At 31.0% G+C, this 23,129-nt stretch overlaps 2 protein-coding genes across 2 annotated transcripts in view; one reads left to right on the plus strand and one right to left on the minus strand.

The window, feature by feature from the left end:
* The window catches only part of LOC107437256 (long-chain-fatty-acid--CoA ligase 5), a 371,824-nt gene that overhangs the window by 313,223 nt on the left and 35,472 nt on the right, over window positions 1-23,129 (minus strand). The gene's annotated exons all lie outside the window — the stretch shown is intronic.
* Window positions 1-23,129, plus strand: part of LOC107452371 (guanylate cyclase 32E) — a 193,791-nt gene that overhangs the window by 110,753 nt on the left and 59,909 nt on the right. The window contains exons 8-11 of the mRNA XM_043050036.3: window positions 3,246-3,318; window positions 4,200-4,308; window positions 7,697-7,876; window positions 16,726-16,830. Of these exons, the coding sequence (XP_042905970.2) occupies window positions 3,246-3,318; window positions 4,200-4,308; window positions 7,697-7,876; window positions 16,726-16,830 (467 nt within the window). The remainder of the gene's footprint in view (window positions 1-3,245; window positions 3,319-4,199; window positions 4,309-7,696; window positions 7,877-16,725; window positions 16,831-23,129) is intronic.

The following is a 23,129-nucleotide window of genomic DNA, read 5'->3' on the forward strand; positions in this document are numbered from 1 at the left end:
TAGACAATAATTTCATTTTAAGGTAACTTAAGAAAAATTAAAGCTCTCTTATTAAAGTAATACTAATTTAGGATGTATTTTTAATTGGAAAAAAGTCAGAAACGTACATACATATTGCAAAAGAACAGAAACCATTGTTTTTTAAAGCAGCAAACATTCTAAATTTTCATTATTAAAAATTTGTTGACCGACAATTTTACACAAAAACTATGTCATGGAAGTAAAGTATTAGCAATTTATTGACCGGCAATATTTTACACGAAAACTATGTCACGGAAGTAAAATATTAGCAATTTGTTGATCGGCAATTTTACAAAAAAACAATGTCATGGAAGCAAAGTATTAATTTGTTGACTGGCAATTTTACACCAAAACAATGTCATGGAAGTAAAGTATTAACAATTCGCTGACCGGCAATTTTACACAAAAACTATGTCACGGAAGTAAAATATTAGTAATTTGTTGACTGGCAATTTTACACCAAAACAATGTCATGGAAGTAAAGTATTAACAATTTGTTGACCGGCAATTTTACACGAAAACTATGTCACGGAAGCAAAGTATTAATTTGTTGACTGGCAATTTTACACCAAAACAATGTCAAGGAAGTAAAGTATTAACAATTTGTTGACCGGCAATTTTACACGAAAACTATGCCATGGAAGAAAAGTATTAATTTGTTGATCTACAATTTTACGCATAAATTACGTTATGGAAGTAAAGTAAAACATTCTTTACAAGCTTCACTAAATTTGGGCATGAAAAGACGAGTTAACACGTCACCAGTCAAAATTGTTTGACAAAGTCAAGTTGTGAAACAAATTCACCAGTGAACTTGTTTGACAAAAAAATTAATGTGAAATTACCCTAATTTTATGGACAGATCTTTGCAATTTCATTCATCAACAGTAATTTGATTGCTGTTGTTGTACTAATTTTTACGTCACAGCTCGTTTTCCTACTTTCATCTAATGTAATTTCGTTTTATAAAATATTTTAAAATTGCATGAGTTCCAGTTTAATCGTGAATTATACTAGGAAAATTTTTTTTTCGACAAATGTGGATTCATGAGTATGCAGAGCTCAACTACTGACCCGTAAAAATTCTTATTTCAAAACGAGTTTTGTAACCACACAAAAATGACGCAATGAAAAGATGAAAAACAGATATTAGAAAAACGATATTTCTTTACCTTTGGATTAACATAAATATGCTTATTAAATGATAAGAGGATGTTTAAAATTACTAAAACAGATATAAAAAATATATTTTTATTCAAATAAAGCATAGATTCTCAAATTAAAATAATAAACATTTCGATGACAATATTTAATGCTAGCTTCTAAAACAATTGATATTCATCTCCACCTGTTCTAAAATTAAAACATACGCACGCTAATGGAAATAGAAAATTTTTAAAAGTGCCTGTCAGTATACACGATTAAAGTTTCGAATTCAACCTGAAAGAAAATAACATTTTAAATAACGTATATATGTTTAGAAACTTTGAATAGTAAAGACATAAATTTAAAAATAATTCTCTGCAAATTAATGAAAACTTCGAAAGGAGGAAGATGGTCATACACTCGCCGCCAAGTAAGAAGGGAAAAGAAGGCGACCAAGTAGAAAGTAAAGCCCTCTATTTTAGTTTTGTGTCCTTGATAAAAATAAATCCCGATTTTTTATTTATTTATTGTGAAGGGCGAATTTTCGGTTTTGGCACTGCCCGAAAGACAAGAAGAAAAAAGTTTTTTGTTTATCTAATAAAATACTATTTAAGGAAAAAAAAACATCAAAATTGAAAACTACGTAATAAATTATAAATTTTGAAAGAAGAAAAAATAATTTTTTTTTTTTTTTTTTTTTTTTTTTAAATCTTCATTTAGATGAGTGTACGTGACTGCAAAAAATTATAATCTTCAAACGATTAATTTTTCTTTTACTTCAAAAAAATCCGAAAAAATATCAATTTAAACTGTTTAATTATTCCATAACTAATTCGAAATTTAAACTAGGTGTGACGATTTTTGCATTCACAGATGTAAGGGTTGCAATAATTATTAATAGTAATTACTTAAACCGGGAGCAAAAAAAATTTCAAATTTGACCTAAAATAACTCTAAAAGTAATAACTACATTAATAAAGATTTTTTATGAGAATATTTTTTGAACATTTGCTAAAAACATTTCATATTATTTCATTTATAGTTTTTGAATTATAACAGAAGCACGCTCGAGAAAATTTTTTAAAACAATGGTGATGGTTGGCAGTAACTTTTATTAATTTTTTTCTAAGATGAGAGATATTATCATATATCAATTAAAATATATGATAGTTAAAATTGGGACGGCTGTTTAACGACGGTTATAAAATAAAATGTATGATAGTTGGCTCGTCAAAACCTGAAATTTACATCTCAATACTTAAAATAACTTATATTATCAACTTGCACCTTATACTACGGACTACATTCATTAATTTTACTGCATTCATTAACTTTACCGCATTCGTTAATTTAATTTACAAACGCTGAAAATCACATATAAATATTTTAAAATCCAATAATATTAATTATCCTTTTTTTTATTTGACACATTACAAAACAATTATTTTTTTTAACAAACTAGTTAAGAAATATTCTTGCAACATTCTGTATAACCATATGTGTAATTATTCTGCATGAAAAAAATTCGGAGAAGGATATTTTTTTTTAAAAAAATCTAATTTTATTCTATTTTTTACAGTCGTTGAACAGCTGACCCAATTTTTGGGTTTACGACTACTAATGTTCAACTCCGCAGCCTAGTAATTTTGAACCCAATCCAGAAGACAAGAGAACTCTTGTATCAGGTATTGGGAGAAAAAATGCGACATTTGCATTACATGCAGAGGAAGACCACGAGAACCTTCCACGGTTTACCCTGATGGCAAAGGGACTCCAACCCGTGATCCATCTACCATTGAGGATATTTCACGTCAGCACTGTGGTCGGTGCAAGCCAGATGCAGATTCGTATCAACCAGCCATAGCTGTTATTCGAACCCGGTTTCACCTCATTTCACCTCCCTATCATTAGATTTTTGTCGGCCTGAGCCACGTGACCGAAAAAAATCTAATGATAGAAAATCATTTATAATACTTTAACCAGTTTTTTTTAAATAAAAATCATGAATGAAGATGTATCATTTTGTAATAAAAACTATTCTCAAAGAAATATTAAATATTGTTGGTTCCTTTATTTAGTGTGGAAGCTTGCTATAGGTGTGACCGGAGGATTGATTTTGGCACTTCTGTTCGGAATTTTAGTTGTATACAAGTAAGTTAAATGTCTAAATTATGTTAATTTTTTTTGTCCAAATTTATAAATTTTTCATGTCTGTAATTGAATTTATAGGGATTAATTTAAATTATGCGTAGTTTCCATATTTATTGTTTTGAAAACACATTAATCTTAAAGAATTTTTTTTAAAAATTCATGGACAATAGAAAGACATATTTGGCAGATTCGACAAACAAATTTGAATTTATGAATATGAACTTTATAAGATAATAATCAATAATGAACTTTATAAGATAAGATAATAATCATAATAATCAATCTAAATAGCACTAATCAATCTCAATCCCAAAAATATTTCAAAATAACAGCATTAGAAAAAATTTCTCATTCATAATTTAGCACAATTTCCATATTCGTAATTAAAATAAGGAGAAAAAACTTTAAAAAACATAATTATTGTTGGAAACCGAAAAATGAAATAAATTTTTCTATTTTTTTGTCAGTTTTTAAAAGAAATAAAAATAATTTCATATTCATAATTCAGCACAATTATTACATTTATAATTAAGATAAGGAAAAAAAACTTTAAAAACACAATTATTGCTAGAAAACGAACATTTAATAATTGTTTTTTTTTCTCTTTTTAAAATGATTATGAAACCAATCACCTCAAGACGTAAATAAATGAATAAATAAAAATTATGTTAGCTTTCTTAGAATAAACATTTTGAACAGTCCATCACTGTAAATCCATAATAATGATTGGTCATCGGAGGGGTCAGCAGCGCTTATTATAAACGACTTAAACATAATTATGGGCGCTAATGGAGCAGATCATTATGGTCGTTATCTTAAAGTAAACTCTGTTCCTAATCAATTATTTTCATTCGTAAAGAATTTTGTCTCTCACGTTTCAGGAATTGGGCTTATGAACAGGAGCTCGACAGTCTCATCTGGAAGATTGATTATAAAGAAATTCAGATAAATGATTTCACACCCACAGCAACACTCGGGAGAATTGCAAGGGTAAGATCTCATTCCTATTGCAACTGTATTTCCAATCATTAATAAATAATGAACATTCATTATTATTATTATAATTCCTGAAGTTATGCTTTCAGCATATCGTGTATTGAAGTAAAGATTCAAAATGCTGTTGAAATGTCTAAATATTGTGTCTTTAATGAAGAACTATTACAGTAAGTCAGCCATGAATCACCAAAAAATGTCGAATAATGAATGGATTAAGGTTAAAATTAACGATGAAATATTTTCTTTATTGAATTCATTACAATTTTGTTTTTGGTATAATCATTAGAATTAAGTTTAAGTTCTAAATTAATTATGAATCGTTACATAAAATTATAAAATATTGCTGAAAAGTGCAATAATGAATGTGTTATGGATATGAATTAATAACTTCTTGCACTGAATTTAATAATGTATATTTTCGGTGTAGTTTTTATAGCAAGTTTTATAAAAAGCAATCATAAACTTATTTCTTAATTAGTTGATTCCGTTAATAACGATAAAATAGAGAGACCCTCACTAAATAAGGGTGCTCGTTGAATCCGGGTCGGTAAAAATTTATCAAAAATACCAAACTGATGAACTAAAAAAATACTTCAAACTGTATTACCTTTCGTTTGTTTTCTTACAACGGAATACGGTAACGTGCAAGAGTGCGTTTGTTTTCTTACAACGGAATACGGTAACGTGCAAGAGTGCGTTTGTTTTCTTACAACGGAATACGATAACGTGCAAGAGTGCGTTTGTTTTCTTACAACGGAATACGGTAACGTGCAAGAGTGCGTTTGTTTTCTTACAACGGAATACGGTAACGTGCAAGAGTGCGTTTGTTTTCTTACAACGGAATACGATAACGTGCAAGAGTGCGTTTGTTTTCTTACAACGGAATACGGTAACGTGCAAGAGTGCGTTTGTTTTCTTACAACGGAATACGATAACGTGCAAGAGTGCGTTTGTTTTCTTACAACGGAATACGGTAACGTGCAAGAGTGCGTTTGTTTTCTTACAACGGAATACGGTAACGTGCAAGAGTGCGTTTGTTTTCTTACAACGGAATACGATAACGTGCAAGAGTGCGTTTGTTTTCTTACAACGGAATACGGTAACGTGTAAGAGTGCGTTTGTTTTCTTACAACGGAATACGGTAACGTGTAAGAGTGCGTTTGTTTTCTTACAACGGAATACGGTAACGTGCAAGAGTGCGTTTGTTTTCTTACAACGGAATACGGTAACGTGCAAGAGTGCGTTTGTTTTCTTACAACGGAATACGGTAACGTGCAAGAGTGCGTTTGTTTCCTTACAACGGAATACGGTAACGTGCAAGAGTGCGTTTGTTTTCTTACAACGGAATACGGTAACGTGCAAGAGTGCGTTTGTTTTCTTACAACGGAATACGGTAACGTGCAAGAGTGCGTTTGTTTTCTTACAACGGAATACGGTAACGTACAAGAGTGCGTTTGTTTTCTTACAACGGAATACGGTAACGTGCAAGAGTGCGTTTGTTTTCTTACAACGGAACACGATAACGTGTAAGTGCGCGTTTGTTTTCTTACACTGGAAATACGATAACGTGTAAGAGAGCTTATTATGACGGAACTTAGTATTTTAACCTCAGTAATTATTTGACATACAAGGCGCAGCACAAAATAAGAAACATAACTTTTTATCGAATGACCGGATTTTCACATACCTATACTCAATCCTAATGGTTTGAGGTTCTAACCTTAAATGTGCTAATTAATAACTGATATTTTAATTTGTGACTTCTAACGAGTACACTTTTTAATTTTCATTTTTCTTTCTTGATGAAGATTTTAAAAATATACTTTTAGGGTGGTCTTTGGTTAAAATCCGAACTTTAGATAAAAAGTTATTCAGGGTGCTCACTGTACAACACACATGCCGTGAACTATGACTAACTAGCTAATACATAACTAGCGTATACATAACTAGCTTATACATAGCCAGCTAAAACATAACTAGCTTATACAGAACTAGCTTATACATAGCCAGCTAATACATAACTAGCTTATGACTTCCAGAAACGTTTGCAATTTTAACAAACTCCGCATCTTTGGATGTGGTTTCATTGTATCTTACTCATCGCAGTCAGATTTTTTTTTTACAAACAAATAGTTAGAAACATATACGCAAATTCATAAGCAACAGAAAGAGATTGGAAGCTATTCAATGGTTTGTATATCAAAATTTTTGGTTAGTTATTGGAATCACGAAACACAATTTCTTACCTACAATTTTCACTATAGCTGTGTGGTTTTAACTGCTCGTGTGATTTATGACAGGTCAGATAACACTGTTTTGATGGCTCATATTACTACAATTTTCAGTAAAAAATTGAGCTAAAGAAATATTTGAAAAAAAAAACATTTCAAATGGTAAAATATTTTCACGAGCCTTCAGATATTGTTTTAAACATCTTCAATAAAATAATTTTCTAGAAGTCTTTGAAAAATTATCCTCGTTAACTCCAAGTTATGTATTTTTTTCTTTTTTTTTAAATATATAACCGTCGTTGAACAGCCGACCCAATTTCTTGGGTTTACGACTACTAATGTTCAACTCCGTAGCCTTGTCATTTTGAACCCAATTCAGAAGACAAGGGAACTCCTGAATCAACTATTGGGGAAAAATTTGCTTTCGTGGAAAACTTTTTTGATGGAACCAATCCGCATTAGCGTTACATGAAGGAATCCATGAAAACTCTAACCCACTATCCATCTACCACTGAGGATATTTTACGTCAACACTGGAGTCAGAGCCGCGATGGCTCAGGGGATAGAGCGTTCGCCTTCCAATGAGGTGAACCGGGTTCGATCCCGGCGATGGCTGGTCGATACGAATTCCGCATCTGGATTGCACCGACCACAGTGCTGACGTGAAATATCCTCAGTGGTAGACGGATCATGGGTTAGAGTCCCCTTGCCGTCAGGCTAACCGTGGGAGGTTCACGTGGTCTTCCTCTCCATGCAACTCAAATGCGGGTTAGTTCCATCATAAAGTCCTCCACAAAGGCAAATTTCTCCCAATACTTGATCCAGGAGTTCTCGTGTCTTCTGAATTGGGTTCAAAATTACAAGGCTACGGAGTTGAACATTGGTTGTCGTAAACCCAAAAATTGGGTCGGCTGTTCAACGACGGTTATATTATAAAATAAAAGAAGACTGGAGTCAGTGCAAGCTGGATGCCGATCTAACTTATGCTTAAACAGCAGAATTTTACAGACTGATTAACAATAAGCCAAAGTTTTTTTTTTCGTTAAGCCCTTAATTCTTATTGTTGAATCAAAGATCGCACAATGAACGAGTTGGTATTGCGCCGTTGAAATAAATGTAGTAATTGATGAAAGTTCTTTTTCACTTGACAGAGTCTGCAACCCATGATGCGAACTAGCCAGGTATCCCTGAGTTCCAACACAGAAGCTGATTTCCGTTATACAAATATTTACACCACTGTCGGCATTTATAAAGGTCGGATGCTCGCCTTGAAAAGACTCAGAAAGAAGAGCGTTGACATCACGCGCAAAATGAAGAAAGAGTTGAAAATAGTAAGTATCATCATGCACGCCCTTTTAAGCGTTGTTCATTTTACGAAATATAGCGTGTGTTCCATTATAGTCCCGTAAAAGTCAAGAATACAGATTGAATAAAGATAAACAATATAAAAAAATTATTAAATTATACAGGGTAGGTAGCCAAATCTTTCAACAAAAAATAAGCTCCTTTTAAGTACTTTTTAAGCACTCAAATATTTTTAAGCACTATATATGATACGGTGAAGCACCGAAATCTGGAGAATGTCGACATTCATCGGTTAATGTCAACAATCACACAGTCGCTTTGGTGAATGTCAGAAATATTTGTTATATCCCATTTTATATTAATTTATTCGTTAATATTATTATATTTATTTGATATATTTATATTTATTCTATATTTTAATACTTACTGACGATAGATTCGAAGAAACATCAGTGTTTGGAGTATCGGACAAATATATACCGGACAATGGCACTTGACCTTAAAAAAACATCAGTGTAGGGTATACCGGGCAAATTTTACCGGGCAGTGGCACTTAACCTTAAAAAAACATCAATGTAGGGTATACCGGGCAGTGGCACTTAACGTTAAAAAACACCAGTGTAAGGTTAAAATATCGAATAAATGTAATTATATCCACGAATACATTCATATCAAATCGAATGTAATAAATATTTCGGACATTCACCAAAGCATATCTGTGATTGTCGACATACACCGGTGAGGGTCCGAATGTACAAGAATGTAATGAAATATTCGATCTTTCACCGACGTATTTGGTGTTTGTCGACATTCACCGGTGAAAGTCAACAACCACCGATTTCGGTCCTTCGCCGTGACATATACATTAACAAAATGCCAAAATAATTTTCAAAGACTTTTCATGATCATGATAAAATAACCAGTTCCTGACAAGGAATTCTTTTCTTGATTATATTTGCCATTATAAAATGCTTGAGAAATTTTTCTGTTCGATATCAAAGGGTGGAAAATGAAGCCTAAAATTGAGAATATATCTTGCAAAATGCTGCAGAGTTGCACATGAGGAAGAAATAATCTGACCGAACCCAGCTCAGTAGACGCACATGAGGAGTCATAAGTATTTCATCAAACGTGTAAAATAATTGGCGTTTTCATACGCTATGGAAGCTGAAATGAATGGTTAAAACGTCGAATAGAATAACGTGAAAAGCACGCTTTTACACAATACGTGGCGAAAACCGACATGGAAAAGAAAAAAAATCACATTTTTGAAAAGGGAAAATTAAGCACTTTTTAAAAACACCCAATGGAAAAAAGCACCTTTAAAGACTTTTAAATAACGATAATCGAAAATAAGCACTTTTCAAAAACGCTACGCACCATGTGCTAGTTATCAATCAATTAAAAGCCCATAATACATACAAAGAATCCATCTATTTGTTGCTGTCTTGTGCTACTTGTCAATGCTGACAAGCCTATTTTAATGCAGAAGGGTGAGATTTTTCTTGTTTTCCAGTGGCGCCATCTTCGGCCAAGAATTTGAATTCTAACACACACATGAGTTACAGCCCGTTCCATCGATTTAAAATATTAAGGAGTTGAAAACTAAAAAAATACGAAGGGCGCCCATTTTCTAAGTAAACTGTGGGAAGATTTTGATTGAGTAATTAAACGAATCATCTTAGTTAATTTGCTAGATAAGCTTTAGCCGTAACATAACCATGGAACAGATTTTTATTAGAGTATATCAGGCTAAAAAATTTAGAAGCACTAAATTAGTACTACTTTATGATTCAAACTTGGCACCATATAAAGAGAGCAGCACGATATTGGAGATTATTGCGTAACATCATATTTTTCCAGAATTTTATTATACAATAATGTGCAATTTTTTAATCTTTTTTAATTTTTGCTTATTAAATCGTTTAATTGTTATTAATTAATGAAATAAGTTCCTGGATTAAATGCTGCTTTAATAGCGGAGAGGAAACTCAAGTAAATAAAAAGAAAAAATTTATTTTGATATGAATTTAAAAAAATCTTCACTATTAGTTAAATATGAAAGTGTTTTTATAGCTTTTTATGTATTTTGTAAAAAAAAAACATAAATAAATAAAAAATAAATCCATTAAAACCTTTTACGGTCACAATTACTTGCTAAAATATGTATTAAAGTATTATTGAAAAAGCAAGAGTAAAAAAAAAGTATTATTGAAAAAGAGCCCCTTAAATGAGTATTAATTCCCAGAGTAAGGAAGATAATGTATTAAAAAAACTCATTAAGGAATAACGAACGAAATAATATAATTGGTTTCATTGAATTTATTGATTAATTAACTGTTTATTGATCAATCTTCTATGAGCTCACTTTTGTAGTTTAGAAAGTCGATATTTTTTAATTTTATTTCATAAATTTATTAATTTTATTCACCATAATTAAGTTTTATTTTTTAAAAATTAGAAAGAATCAGAAGCGAGAAATTTTGTTAATGGTTCGTCAATAAATTCAATCCATTGGAATGCATTTGACGAAAGCTCCTTGTGATTGAAAAAATAATTCATTGGATTTAAACCAATAATTCATACTATTAACGGGGGGGGGGAAACAGCCTATATAGATTTTGTTTATGTAATGTAATTTAATGCGTAAATTAATTTATTAGGAATTATTTTAACATTTTCATAAAAATCCTTTCAGTCAAATATTTTTTTTTTTTTTTTTTTTTTGGAATTCAAACAGATGTCTGACGAAATATTTTTGACAAAATCTATCGTAAACTTAAACAAGTAATATATATATAAAAAAAATTTAAAGTCAACTCCAACTTAGGTCAACAAAAAAATTCATTTTACTTACTTTTTATTAAATAATTAAAATTTTTCTCCCATATAAAACTGAAATTAATGAATTAAATTTAATGAATGAATTAATATTTGAAAAAACTGTACTAACATCAAGTGTCGAGTAACTTCAAGTTAAAAAAAATGTATTTGATTTTGGATAGATGAATAAAGAGTATTTTATTAACGATTGAAAATTTGAACAAGATAATAGGGCGAGTGCGAACTAATAAAAGAAATTGAAAGGGACAAAAGTATTTGACAAATATATCATAAAGTGGGGTTGCTTTGTGACAAACGCGTTTTTAAAAGTTACATGGCTCCCAGCAATATCAAAAATAAGCATAATGATCTCAAAATTTTTCGTCAGTCTCAGCGGTGATAAGTTTTCATTATAACTAGAGCCCGGATTTTGATGACATAAAAAATCTCAATTAATGCCCTTAAAAAGTGCAAAAAATGCCCTTATGAACTGCAAAAAATGCCCTTAAAATGCGAAAATTGTGCTAAAAATGCCTTATGACATGACTTAAATAGAAGTAAAAATATTGAACTAAAACAATGTTTTACTCTTTAAAATTATTATGAGTCGTTTCAAAAAATATAAAGCAGTGCAATACTTGTTCTACGTTCATTAAAGTTTGACAAATATGTTTTATATCCAAAAATAACAAAAAAAAAGAAAATATATTGACTCCAAAACATTTTCATTTTGTATAGAAACTTAAATGAATATAACAACTTCCATCTCATAATATTACTAAATATCAGAATTACAGTGGATTATTAAATTTTTTTTTAATATTTTGAAATGTAAACGAGTGTCTCTTGTCTGAAAGCAAATTTTTATACCAGGAGAAGCTTCTTTCAACGTCTACTGATGTTATTGGTGCGTACTTGAAAAGGACGGTCACACTTACTGACAATTCTTCTTCAATTTGAAAAGATGTTGCTTCACCTGTTAATATACTAGAAATTTTCTTCATTGTTTGAAAGCCAGTGTAATAATAAAAAAATTATAAAAAATAATAAAAATTAGAAAAATTTAACAAAAAATTTAAAAAATGCTTTGAAATGCAAAATACGCCCCAAAATTTTAAAGACAATGCCCTATAAATCTCAAAAAATGCTCTAAAGGACAAAAAATGTCCAAAAAATGCAAATGTCATCAAAATCCGGGCTTTAATTATAACCAACCGTATTGCAATTTGTGATGTGATTTTATGAAAAACTTTCGGTTATGAGTTAATCAATAATGAGATTATTAATCATACAAAATGAAGACAAGCAGATATGGACAATATTTGTTCTGAGTTCTCAATACCAGCAGAAGAGGTTCAGACAAATGAAATAACCTGATCCAATAACGAAACACAAAGAAAAAAATAATGTTGTTTAAGTTTAAATATATTATCAATGATAATTTAACATTTTTCACTTCTAGAAGCATTGTTGTTTATTTATGTTCGGTGTTTGATGGATGCGTTCTAAAGTTGTGTTTTTACTAAATTTTTATTTATAAAAAGTCTTTTTTAAGACTAATATTTTTTAATTTATAAAAAAATTCGTAACAGAATATTTGTTATACTTGATTGACTGAATATTTATATAATTATGCTAGCTATTTCTTTAATCCTATTGCTTTGTTTGTCTAAACCAATGTTACGTGTATTTTAGCCGATACAGGTTACATATAAATTTTAAATGTGAAAAAATATAATACTATTAATATTCAAGTAAATTAGTGTTTTTGGACCAGCAATAAGTTTGTTTATAATATATTAAGAAAGTAGGACTGTACAAGCATTTTTAGTTTTGGTTTTATGGTTCTCTTTACTTTAAATGTCATTTTCTCAGACTTTCTTTTTTGTTGATGCCACTGTTTTCGATTCCCTAAGGCTTTTTTCCCTTTAAAGATAAAGCCTTGAAATTTTTTGTAGAAACTTTTATGTATATACAGACCAAAAGTTAGTATGGATTTCAGTGTGAGATGTATACATTCTTTTTAATAAAAATTTGAAGTTGGAGTTTTTAGAATTTTCGGGTTTTCCACGTGTTTAGTAACGATAAAAATAATTAAGATTCAACTAAGTATCAGAGCATCAAATCCATACTAACTTTTGTTCCTAATAATCTAAGATATTTATATTATTTAAAATAACTGAAAAATTTTGAAAATTAAAAAAGTTATAAAAATTTAAAAAAATCTTGATTTTTTAAAAAAATTTAAATTTTTTAAATTGTGGTTTGTCGATTTCCCTTTTCTTTTTGAAAATCTGTTTAATAATATAATACAAATGAAAATCTATTATTACTTTTAATATTACAGGCCTTAAAAATTTTTTTTAAAAAAGGGTACCGTGTAGCCTTAAACATAATTGCGGTATATAAAATTTACGGTATTGAAACCATTAATTTGGTAATTTTTCCGTTCATGTCGTGACAGTTTACCGGAAATTCTGTTTTCAAATGTATAGTTCTTATTACAACACATTTAATAAAAATACAAAACTGCAAAGTAAATTTAACCGAATAAATATTTATTATGCCATGCTGTAAGAAATTATACTAAAATCTCCACATTTATCAAATTTTATCACAAATTATAAAAACATATTTTACTGTTTATTTAACAAAAAATTATTACTAAACCACTTCGATGAAAATTACCAAACTTTTTGGTTTTCCTACAAAGCTAGAAACACGGTGGATTTAACTATATTCTGTTAGTTTTGACCACTCTTTTTTTTTTTCTCAGAGTAGAATGTTTTGTAATCTCCACCCTGTAACACATATCCGTCCAGCATTATTTGCTCCGTCATTGCCCAAACACAGGTTTTTCTAATTTTATTTTATAACCGTCGTTGAACAACCGAACCAATTTTTTGGGGATAACAACTACGAACGTTCAACTCCGTAGACTTGTAATTTTGAACACAATCCAGAAGACAAGGGAACTCTTGGATCAAGTATTGAGAGAAATTTGCTTTCGCAGAGGAGTTTTCGATGAAACCCATTCGCATTTGCGTTACATGGAGAGGAAAACCACGAAAACCTCCCATGGTCGAACCTGATTCACCACATTGGAAGGCGAATACTCTATCCTCTGAGGCATTACGCTTCAAACATGAGGTTTGTGGTAGTTTAAAATAAAAATCAGGACACTTTACAAAAAATCAGGACATTTTTTGGTTCAAACTAAATAACTGATATTTGCTAAATTATTTTTAAGAACGAGGAAACGATGTGCAAAAAAAAACTAGTACAATTCATTGATTTGAAAATTTCGTTTTGTGCAGCATATTTCTTTAACTCTCCCCAACATACAAAAAGAAAAATAAATGGGTAACAATAAATATTTTCAAATAAAAATTAAGATTATATTAAATTAATCAGAAATGATTGTAATTAAACTGCGTGACTTTGCTTACATTCGGCGAAAAGCTCAGAACCTGATTCTATTTGACTTTGAAAACAGATTCCTTAATACATAGATCGAAATAGTTTAAAAAAAAAACTAACGATTATAGTTATTTTCAAGCAAAAATAAATGACATCAAAACTAAGTCATGTTCATGAAATTTATACTCTCGATACCTTAAAGTTGAAGGGACGCTAAAAAAATTTCGAGTAAACGAATTCTTGAGATAACAAGTTCAGAACTAAATATGTTCTAAAATATTACTCTGAAAAATAGAGCCACGAAACATAAGAATAACTTCTAATAAATATGTATGTAATGATAGTTGACTTTAAGAATAAATACAACATAATTTTATTTTTAACAATAAGAAAAAAATTATGCATTAAATAGAATAAAAAATGGTTTACAATAAACTAACATTGTGATTTTCCGAAAAAATTCACTTTATATTTCGAAAAAAAATTCGACATAAAGTTTTGAGAAGAGATTCTTCGGTATAGGAATTCAAAATAACATAATATAATGACAAGGGGAAAATATTTTTTTGACAAAACAAGGCTTTCGAGTTATCGAAGTTTGAGGCATTGAAAATTTACTGTACTAAGGAATAAATGTTGACTAAAATAATCGAATGATATAAAAACTTAATGCACTGAGATGCATACTTCCCAAACTAGCTAACAGATAACAATAAAACATATATCGTTAAGAAAATTCAAATAAGCGCAGTTTTAAGGTGTATTTACGATTTAATTATACACAGGCATAATATTAAAATATTATACGTGAAATTACTATTAAATAAAGAAAATTAACCCATAAGTGTTACTTTTTCTTAATAATTGCTGCAAACAACGAAATTCGATAACTCTTGGTAGTTAATTAGGAGAAAAAACTTATTTTTAACAGATTATTACGAAAATTCACAGAACCCTCTATTACCGTTTATTACTCAATTATAAAACCGTAATCTTGACAACAAAATCGTAATATTTACGGATAAATCGTAATAGTTAGTACCACTAAATACATTGTAATCTGGATCATCAAAATAAAAACAAATGAAAAAAAAACTAAGAAATTGAACAGTTACCTTAAAAGTACTTTCGATTGTGTAATAAAAACATTACAATTTTGTTCTCTTGGACAAGAGAAACTACTCAAAAATGTTAAAATAAGTTTATCTTTAACATTAATTTCTAATTAGTGATAAATCATATTAAGAAAAAAATATCTCCATTATAAATGCTGAGTTTCTTTTCGAAAAAATGACCAAAAGACTGAAACATGCTTATAAATCTGAACGAGGAGAAATTAGTTATTGGGAGAACATTAGGAGAATTAATGGACGGTCAATAAATTTAAACTGTTAGTGATTTTTATGAATTAAATAATCTACATATTTAATAAAATAAGGAATTTTGTTTGGATGAGTATGTTACTGTAAATGACCGAAATCGGTGGTTATTGACAATCACATAGTTACTTTAGTAATTGTCCGATTATATACTAAGTCTAGTTAAGCGCACGGTATACATTTGCCCGGTATACCTTACATCAATGCTTTATTAAGATCAAGTGCAACTGCCTAGTATGCATTTAACCCGTACTCCGAACACTGATGTTTCTTCGAATACATGCTGAGATATCAAAATATCGAATAAATATAAGAATATCAATAATGCTGAGAAAAAGGGGAAAATAAAGAAGAGGTTTCGTTCGACGCTGAATTCCTTTTCATCCGGAAAACGTGACGGATTTCACTACTTGAAGTACTAGATTTCACTAGTCTAGTTTTTCGCATTTCCTTTTCTAGCCAAAAATAGTTTAAAAACAATGCAGATCATTCCTCAAAAATCACGTGTTCATCGAAGTTGTAGGTTCTAAACAAACAAACAAACAAAAATAATCAAGAATATGAGGACAAAACGCTAAAATCCAGGGCAGATAAGGACATAATATTGTTTATCTGGAAAATCAGAACAACTACGAACCCTGTCAAATACCGGCATTTTTAATAATCAATTATTGTTTAATAATTAATCCATTATAAACAAAGGAGGAATTTGCATCAATTGGCTACTGAAAATTAACTGTGTTAATGTAGTCCCAAAATAATATGTTACTCATATAATTGCTTTTAATGAAAGTACAGTTGAATTCAGATGCTTCAATTGAGTCTCATTGTTATTCTGTTTATTATGTCATTAATATAAATTGCGATTTTCTACCTTTAAATTCTGATCTGTGCATAACGAAAGTTTAAATTTATAAATTTAAATGAATATCCACTTAAATCTGAATATTCTGAATATTCATTTAATGAATATTCACTTAAATATTCATTAAACTTTCATAATGGTTCAATACAAGTTACAATAAAAGCTTAAGAGCCGAACATTTCAACTACTCTTTAGGTTCTGATTTTACATAAATTGTAAATCATTCAATCTGACTAAATATTTTGATTTGCTTATTTGAAAAGAAGACAATTGTATTTCAACCGTTTCATCAATTCATTGTATCGAAATTGTAAGCTTTCATTTTTGTATGAATTCTGCACATAGTTTTGTGTTTGAATACTTGTATGTCATCTCTTTCCTTCCGTAGATGAGAGATCTGCGGCATGATAACCTGAATCCTTTTATTGGAGCCTGTATTGATCCCCCCGTCATCTGCATTGTGACCGAATATTGCTCTAGAGGAAGCTTAAAGGTGAGGTCAATATATTGCAAAATCTAAGTTCTTATTTCATTCATTTTTCATAATAAGAGAAAAAAACCATTCCACTGGTTGTCGAAATGGAAGCCTTCAAAATACATTTTTAGAATACAGTAAGAAACAAAGTAAAATCATGTACATTGAGGAGCATATTGGAAATATTTGAGAAACAAATTTTAGCTAGTCATATATTAAGAGAAGATAACAAATTTAAACCAATCATTATAATTTGTGGTTTAGCAACAAAAAAATTTAATGATTCCAATAAAAACAAAAGCAAATAGTTTTGTAATAGCATGACAAAATGTATATTTTTCGAACATTGGCAAGTCATAAAGCAAAACTATACACATTTGAAGACATATTTGAAGATCAAAATTTAACGTTAGTAGTTATTTGAAGATCAAATTTAAAGGTTAATAGTTATTTGAAGATCAAAATTAATTAAATTTATTATTTGAAGATCAAAATTAATTAAGTTAAATATTATTTGAAGATCAAAATTAATTAAGTTAAATATTATTTGAAGATCAAACTTAATTAAATTAAATATTATTTGAAGATCAAAATTAATTCAATTAAGTATGACTTGAAGATCAAAATTAAATTTATTACTTTTTAGATCAAATTTAATCATTAAGGTCGAAGTGAGCAGAGAATAAAAAACTAATAATAATAGATAAACTATTAAAAAACTAAAGAATAAAATAATAAAAAACTTTTCAAATTATTTAGTGGGATTGTCAACAACATTATCTTTTTAAAAGAAAATGCATTTGAACTTCTTCCTTAAAAACTAGTCTTAAATGGTTTAAATCCCACTTAGATTATTGGCATCCATTATGATTGAAAAGAGTTTGAAAATATTTTTATTCTGTTTCATTTAAATATTATTTCTGGATTTCTGATATGCATAGGTTTATGCTTTACAAGCATTTTAAAATATTGAGGGTGATCATTACAGTGCAACCTATATACACTGAAAACAAGAGTCTCACAAAATTGTGCAAAAATGCGTCCAAAACACATAATAGTCGAATTTAAAGAAATTTAATATTCATTATTGAGTATAGTGACATACAAGATTGAAACGGCATATCCCAAGTCAAAATTCTTGATGGCCACATCAAACAATTTTGATGGTTCATGTTGGTTTCAGTACGATTAATGAAGGTCCAATATCATTGGATGGTCACCATCATCCAACATTTTCCATTACATGTTTATGGTTTTTTAATATGCCAACAAACTTCCATCATTCCATGATGCAAAATGATACTTTAATACTATGATGGTTAACCATCAAGATAAGTTTCATTCTCACGGACTAACAATCCGTGATGGCTCATGATGGTATACATCCAACTATACATATCCATAATGATTTAATGGGAATTCTTGTTGGTACTCAGGAATATACCATCAAAACAATTTGGGGTTTTTTTCATGTTGGACCATCATAAATCAGTTTGAATTCCTACATTGGGATGATGGTGGTTCCTGATCATTCCAACATTGGATTTCTAAGACACTATGATGGAAATTCGTGATGGTTCAACATGAACAAACCATCAAAACAAGTTTCTACTCTTTTGTTGGACCATCATAAATCAGTTTGAATTCCTACATTGGGATGATGGTGGTTCCTGATCATTCCAACATTGGATTTCTAAGACACTATGATGGAAATTCGTGATGGTTCAACATGAACAAACCATCAAAACAAGTTTCTACTCTTTTGTTGGACCATCATAAATCAGTTTGAATTCCTACATTGGGATGATGGTGGTTCCTGATCATTCCAACATTGGATTTCTAAGACACTATGATGGAAATTCGTGATGGTTCAACATGAACAAACCATCAAAACAAGTTTCTACTCTTTTGTTGGACCATCATAAATCAGTTTGAATTCCTACATTGGGATGATGGTGCTTCCTGATCATTCCAACATTGGATTTCTAAGACACTATGATGGAAATTCGTGATGGTTCAACATGAACAAACCATCAAAACAAGTTTCTACTCTTTTGTTGGACCATCATAAATCAGTTTGAATTCCTACATTGGGATGATGGTGCTTCCTGATCATTCCAACATTGGATTTCTAAGACACTATGATGGAAATTCGTGATGGTTCAACATGAACAAACCATCAAAACAAGTTTCTACTCTTTTGTTGGACCATCATAAATCAGTTTGAATTCCTACATTGGGATGATGGTGCTTCCTGATCATTCCAACATTGGATTTCTAAGACACTATGATGGAAATTCGTGATGGTTCAACATGAACAAACCATCAAAACAAGTTTCTACTCTTTTGTTGGACCATCATAAATCAGTTTGAATTCCTACATTGGGATGATGGTGCTTCCTGATCATTCCAACATTGGATTTCTAAGACACTATGATGGAAATTCGTGATGGTTCAACATGAACAAACCATCAAAACAAGTTTCTACTCTTTTGTTGGACCATCATAAATCAGTTTGAATTCCTACATTGGGATGATGGTGCTTCCTGATCATTCCAACATTGGATTTCTAAGACACTATGATGGAAATTCGTGATGGTTCAACATGAACAAACCATCAAAACAAGTTTCTACTCTTTTGTTGGACCATCATAAATCAGTTTGAATTCCTACATTGGGATGATGGTGCTTCCTGATCATTCCAACATTGGATTTCTAAGACACTATGATGGAAATTCGTGATGGTTCAACATGAACAAACCATCAAAACAAGTTTCTACTCTTTTGTTGGACCATCATAAATCAGTTTGAATTCCTACATTGGGATGATGGTGCTTCCTGATCATTCCAACATTGGATTTCTAAGACACTATGATGGAAATTCGTGATGGTTCAACATGAACAAACCATCAAAACAAGTTTCTACTCTTTTGTTGGACCATCATAAATCAGTTTGAATTCCTACATTGGGATGATGGTGCTTCCTGATCATTCCAACATTGGATTTCTAAGACACTATGATGGAAATTCGTGATGGTTCAACATGAACAAACCATCAAAACAAGTTTCTACTCTTTTGTTGGACCATCATAAATCAGTTTGAATTCCTACATTGGGATGATGGTGCTTCCTGATCATTCCAACATTGGATTTCTAAGACACTATGATGGAAATTCGTGATGGTTCAACATGAACAAACCATCAAAACAAGTTTCTACTCTTTTGTTGGACCATCATAAATCAGTTTGAATTCCTACATTGGGATGATGGTGCTTCCTGATCATTCCAACATTGGATTTCTAAGACACTATGATGGAAATTCGTGATGGTTCAACATGAACAAACCATCAAAACAAGTTTCTACTCTTTTGTTGGACCATCATAAATCAGTTTGAATTCCTACATTGGGATGATGGTGCTTCCTGATCATTCCAACATTGGATTTCTAAGACACTATGATGGAAATTCGTGATGGTTCAACATGAACAAACCATCAAAACAAGTTTCTACTCTTTTGTTGGACCATCATAAATCAGTTTGAATTCCTACATTGGGATGATGGTGGTTCCTGATCATTCCAACATTGGATTTCTAAGACACTATGATGGAAATTCGTGATGGTTCAACATGAACAAACCATCAAAACAAGTTTCTACTCTTTTGTTGGACCATCATAAATCAGTTTGAATTCCTACATTGGGATGATGGTGGTTCCTGATCATTCCAACATTGGATTTCTAAGACACTATGATGGAAATTCGTGATGGTTCAACATGAACAAACCATCAAAACAAGTTTCTACTCTTTTGTTGGACCATCATAAATCAGTTTGAATTCCTACATTGGGATGATGGTGGTTCCTGATCATTCCAACATTGGATTTCTAAGACACTATGATGGAAATTCGTGATGGTTCAACATGAACAAACCATCAAAACAAGTTTCTACTCTTTTGTTGGACCATCATAAATCAGTTCGAATTCCTACATTGGGATGATGGTGGTTCCTGATCATTCCAACATTGGATTTCTAAGACACTATGATGGAAATTCGTGATGGTTCAACATGAACAAACCATCAAAACAAGTTTCTACTCTTTTGTTGGACCATCATAAATCAGTTTGAATTCCTACATTGGGATGATGGTGGTTCCTGATCGTTCCAACATTGGATTTCTAAGACACTATGATGGAAATTCGTGATGGTTCAACATGAACAAACCATCAAAACAAGTTTCTACTCTTTTGTTGGACCATCATAAATCAGTTTGAATTCCTACATTGGGATGATGGTGGTTCCTGATCATTCCAACATTGGATTTCTAAGACACTATGATGGAAATTCGTGATGGTTCAACATGAACAAACCATCAAAACAAGTTTCTACTCTTTTGTTGGACCATCATAAATCAGTTTGAATTCCTACATTGGGATGATGGTGGTTCCTGATCGTTCCAACATTGGATTTCTAAGACACTATGATGGAAATTCGTGATGGTTCAACATGAACAAACCATCAAAACAAGTTTCTACTCTTTTGTTGGACCATCATAAATCAGTTCGAATTCCTACATTGGGATGATGGTGGTTCCTGATCGTTCCAACATTGGATTTCTAAGACACTATGATGGAAATTCGTGATGGTTCAACATGAACAAACCATCAAAACAAGTTTCTACTCTTTTGTTGGACCATCATAAATCAGTTCGAATTCCTACATTGGGATGATGGTGGTTCCTGATCGTTCCAACATTGGATTTCTAAGACACTATGATGGAAATTCGTGATGGTTCAACATGAACAAACCATCAAAACAAGTTGCTACTCTTTTGTTGGACCATCATAAATCAGTTCGAATTCCTACATTGGGATGATGGTGGTTCCTGATCATTCCAACATTGGATTTCTAAGACACTATGATGGAAATTCGTGATGGTTCAACATGAACAAACCATCAAAACAAGTTTCTACTCTTTTGTTGGACCATCATAAATCAGTTCGAATTCCTACATTGGGATGATGGTGGTTCCTGATCATTCCAACATTGGATTTCTAAGACACTATGATGGAAATTCGTGATGGTTCAACATGAACAAACCATCAAAACAAGTTTCTACTCTTTTGTTGGACCATCATAAATCAGTTCGAATTCCTACATTGGGATGATGGTGGTTCCTGATCATTCCAACATTGGATTTCTAAGACACTATGATGGAAATTCGTGATGGTTCAACATGAACAAACCATCAAAACAAGTTTCTACTCTTTTGTTGGACCATCATAAATCAGTTCGAATTCCTACATTGGGATGATGGTGGTTCCTGATCATTCCAACATTGGATTTCTAAGACACTATGATGGAAATTCGTGATGGTTCAACATGAACAAACCATCAAAACAAGTTTCTACTCTTTTGTTGGACCATCATAAATCAGTTCGAATTCCTACATTGGGATGATGGTGGTTCCTGATCATTCCAACATTGGATTTCTAAGACACTATGATGGAAATTCGTGATGGTTCAACATGAACAAACCATCAAAACAAGTTTCTACTCTTTTGTTGGACCATCATAAATCAGTTCGAATTCCTACATTGGGATGATGGTGGTTCCTGATCATTCCAACATTGGATTTCTAAGACACTATGATGGAAATTCGTGATGGTTCAACATGAACAAACCATCAAAACAAGTTTCTACTCTTTTGTTGGACCATCATAAATCAGTTCGAATTCCTACATTGGGATGATGGTGGTTCCTGATCATTCCAACATTGGATTTCTAAGACACTATGATGGAAATTCGTGATGGTTCAACATGAACAAACCATCAAAACAAGTTTCTACTCTTTTGTTGGACCATCATAAATCAGTTCGAATTCCTACATTGGGATGATGGTGGTTCCTGATCGTTCCAACATTGGATTTCTAAGACACTATGATGGAAATTCGTGATGGTTCAACATGAACAAACCATCAAAACAAGTTGCTACTCTTTTGTTGGACCATCATAAATCAGTTCGAATTCCTACATTGGGATGATGGTGGTTCCTGATCATTCCAACATTGGATTTCTAAGACACTATGATGGAAATTCGTGATGGTTCAACATGAACAAACCATCAAAACAAGTTTCTACTCTTTTGTTGGACCATCATAAATCAGTTCGAATTCCTACATTGGGATGATGGTGGTTCCTGATCATTCCAACATTGGATTTCTAAGACACTATGATGGAAATTCGTGATGGTTCAACATGAACAAACCATCAAAACAAGTTTCTACTCTTTTGTTGGACCATCATAAATCAGTTCGAAT

Source organism: Parasteatoda tepidariorum, chromosome 6, assembly GCF_982258835.1.
Source record: "Parasteatoda tepidariorum strain Cologne lab strain chromosome 6, Ptep-v5.0, whole genome shotgun sequence".
NCBI classification, from domain to species: Eukaryota; Metazoa; Arthropoda; class Arachnida; order Araneae; family Theridiidae; genus Parasteatoda; species Parasteatoda tepidariorum.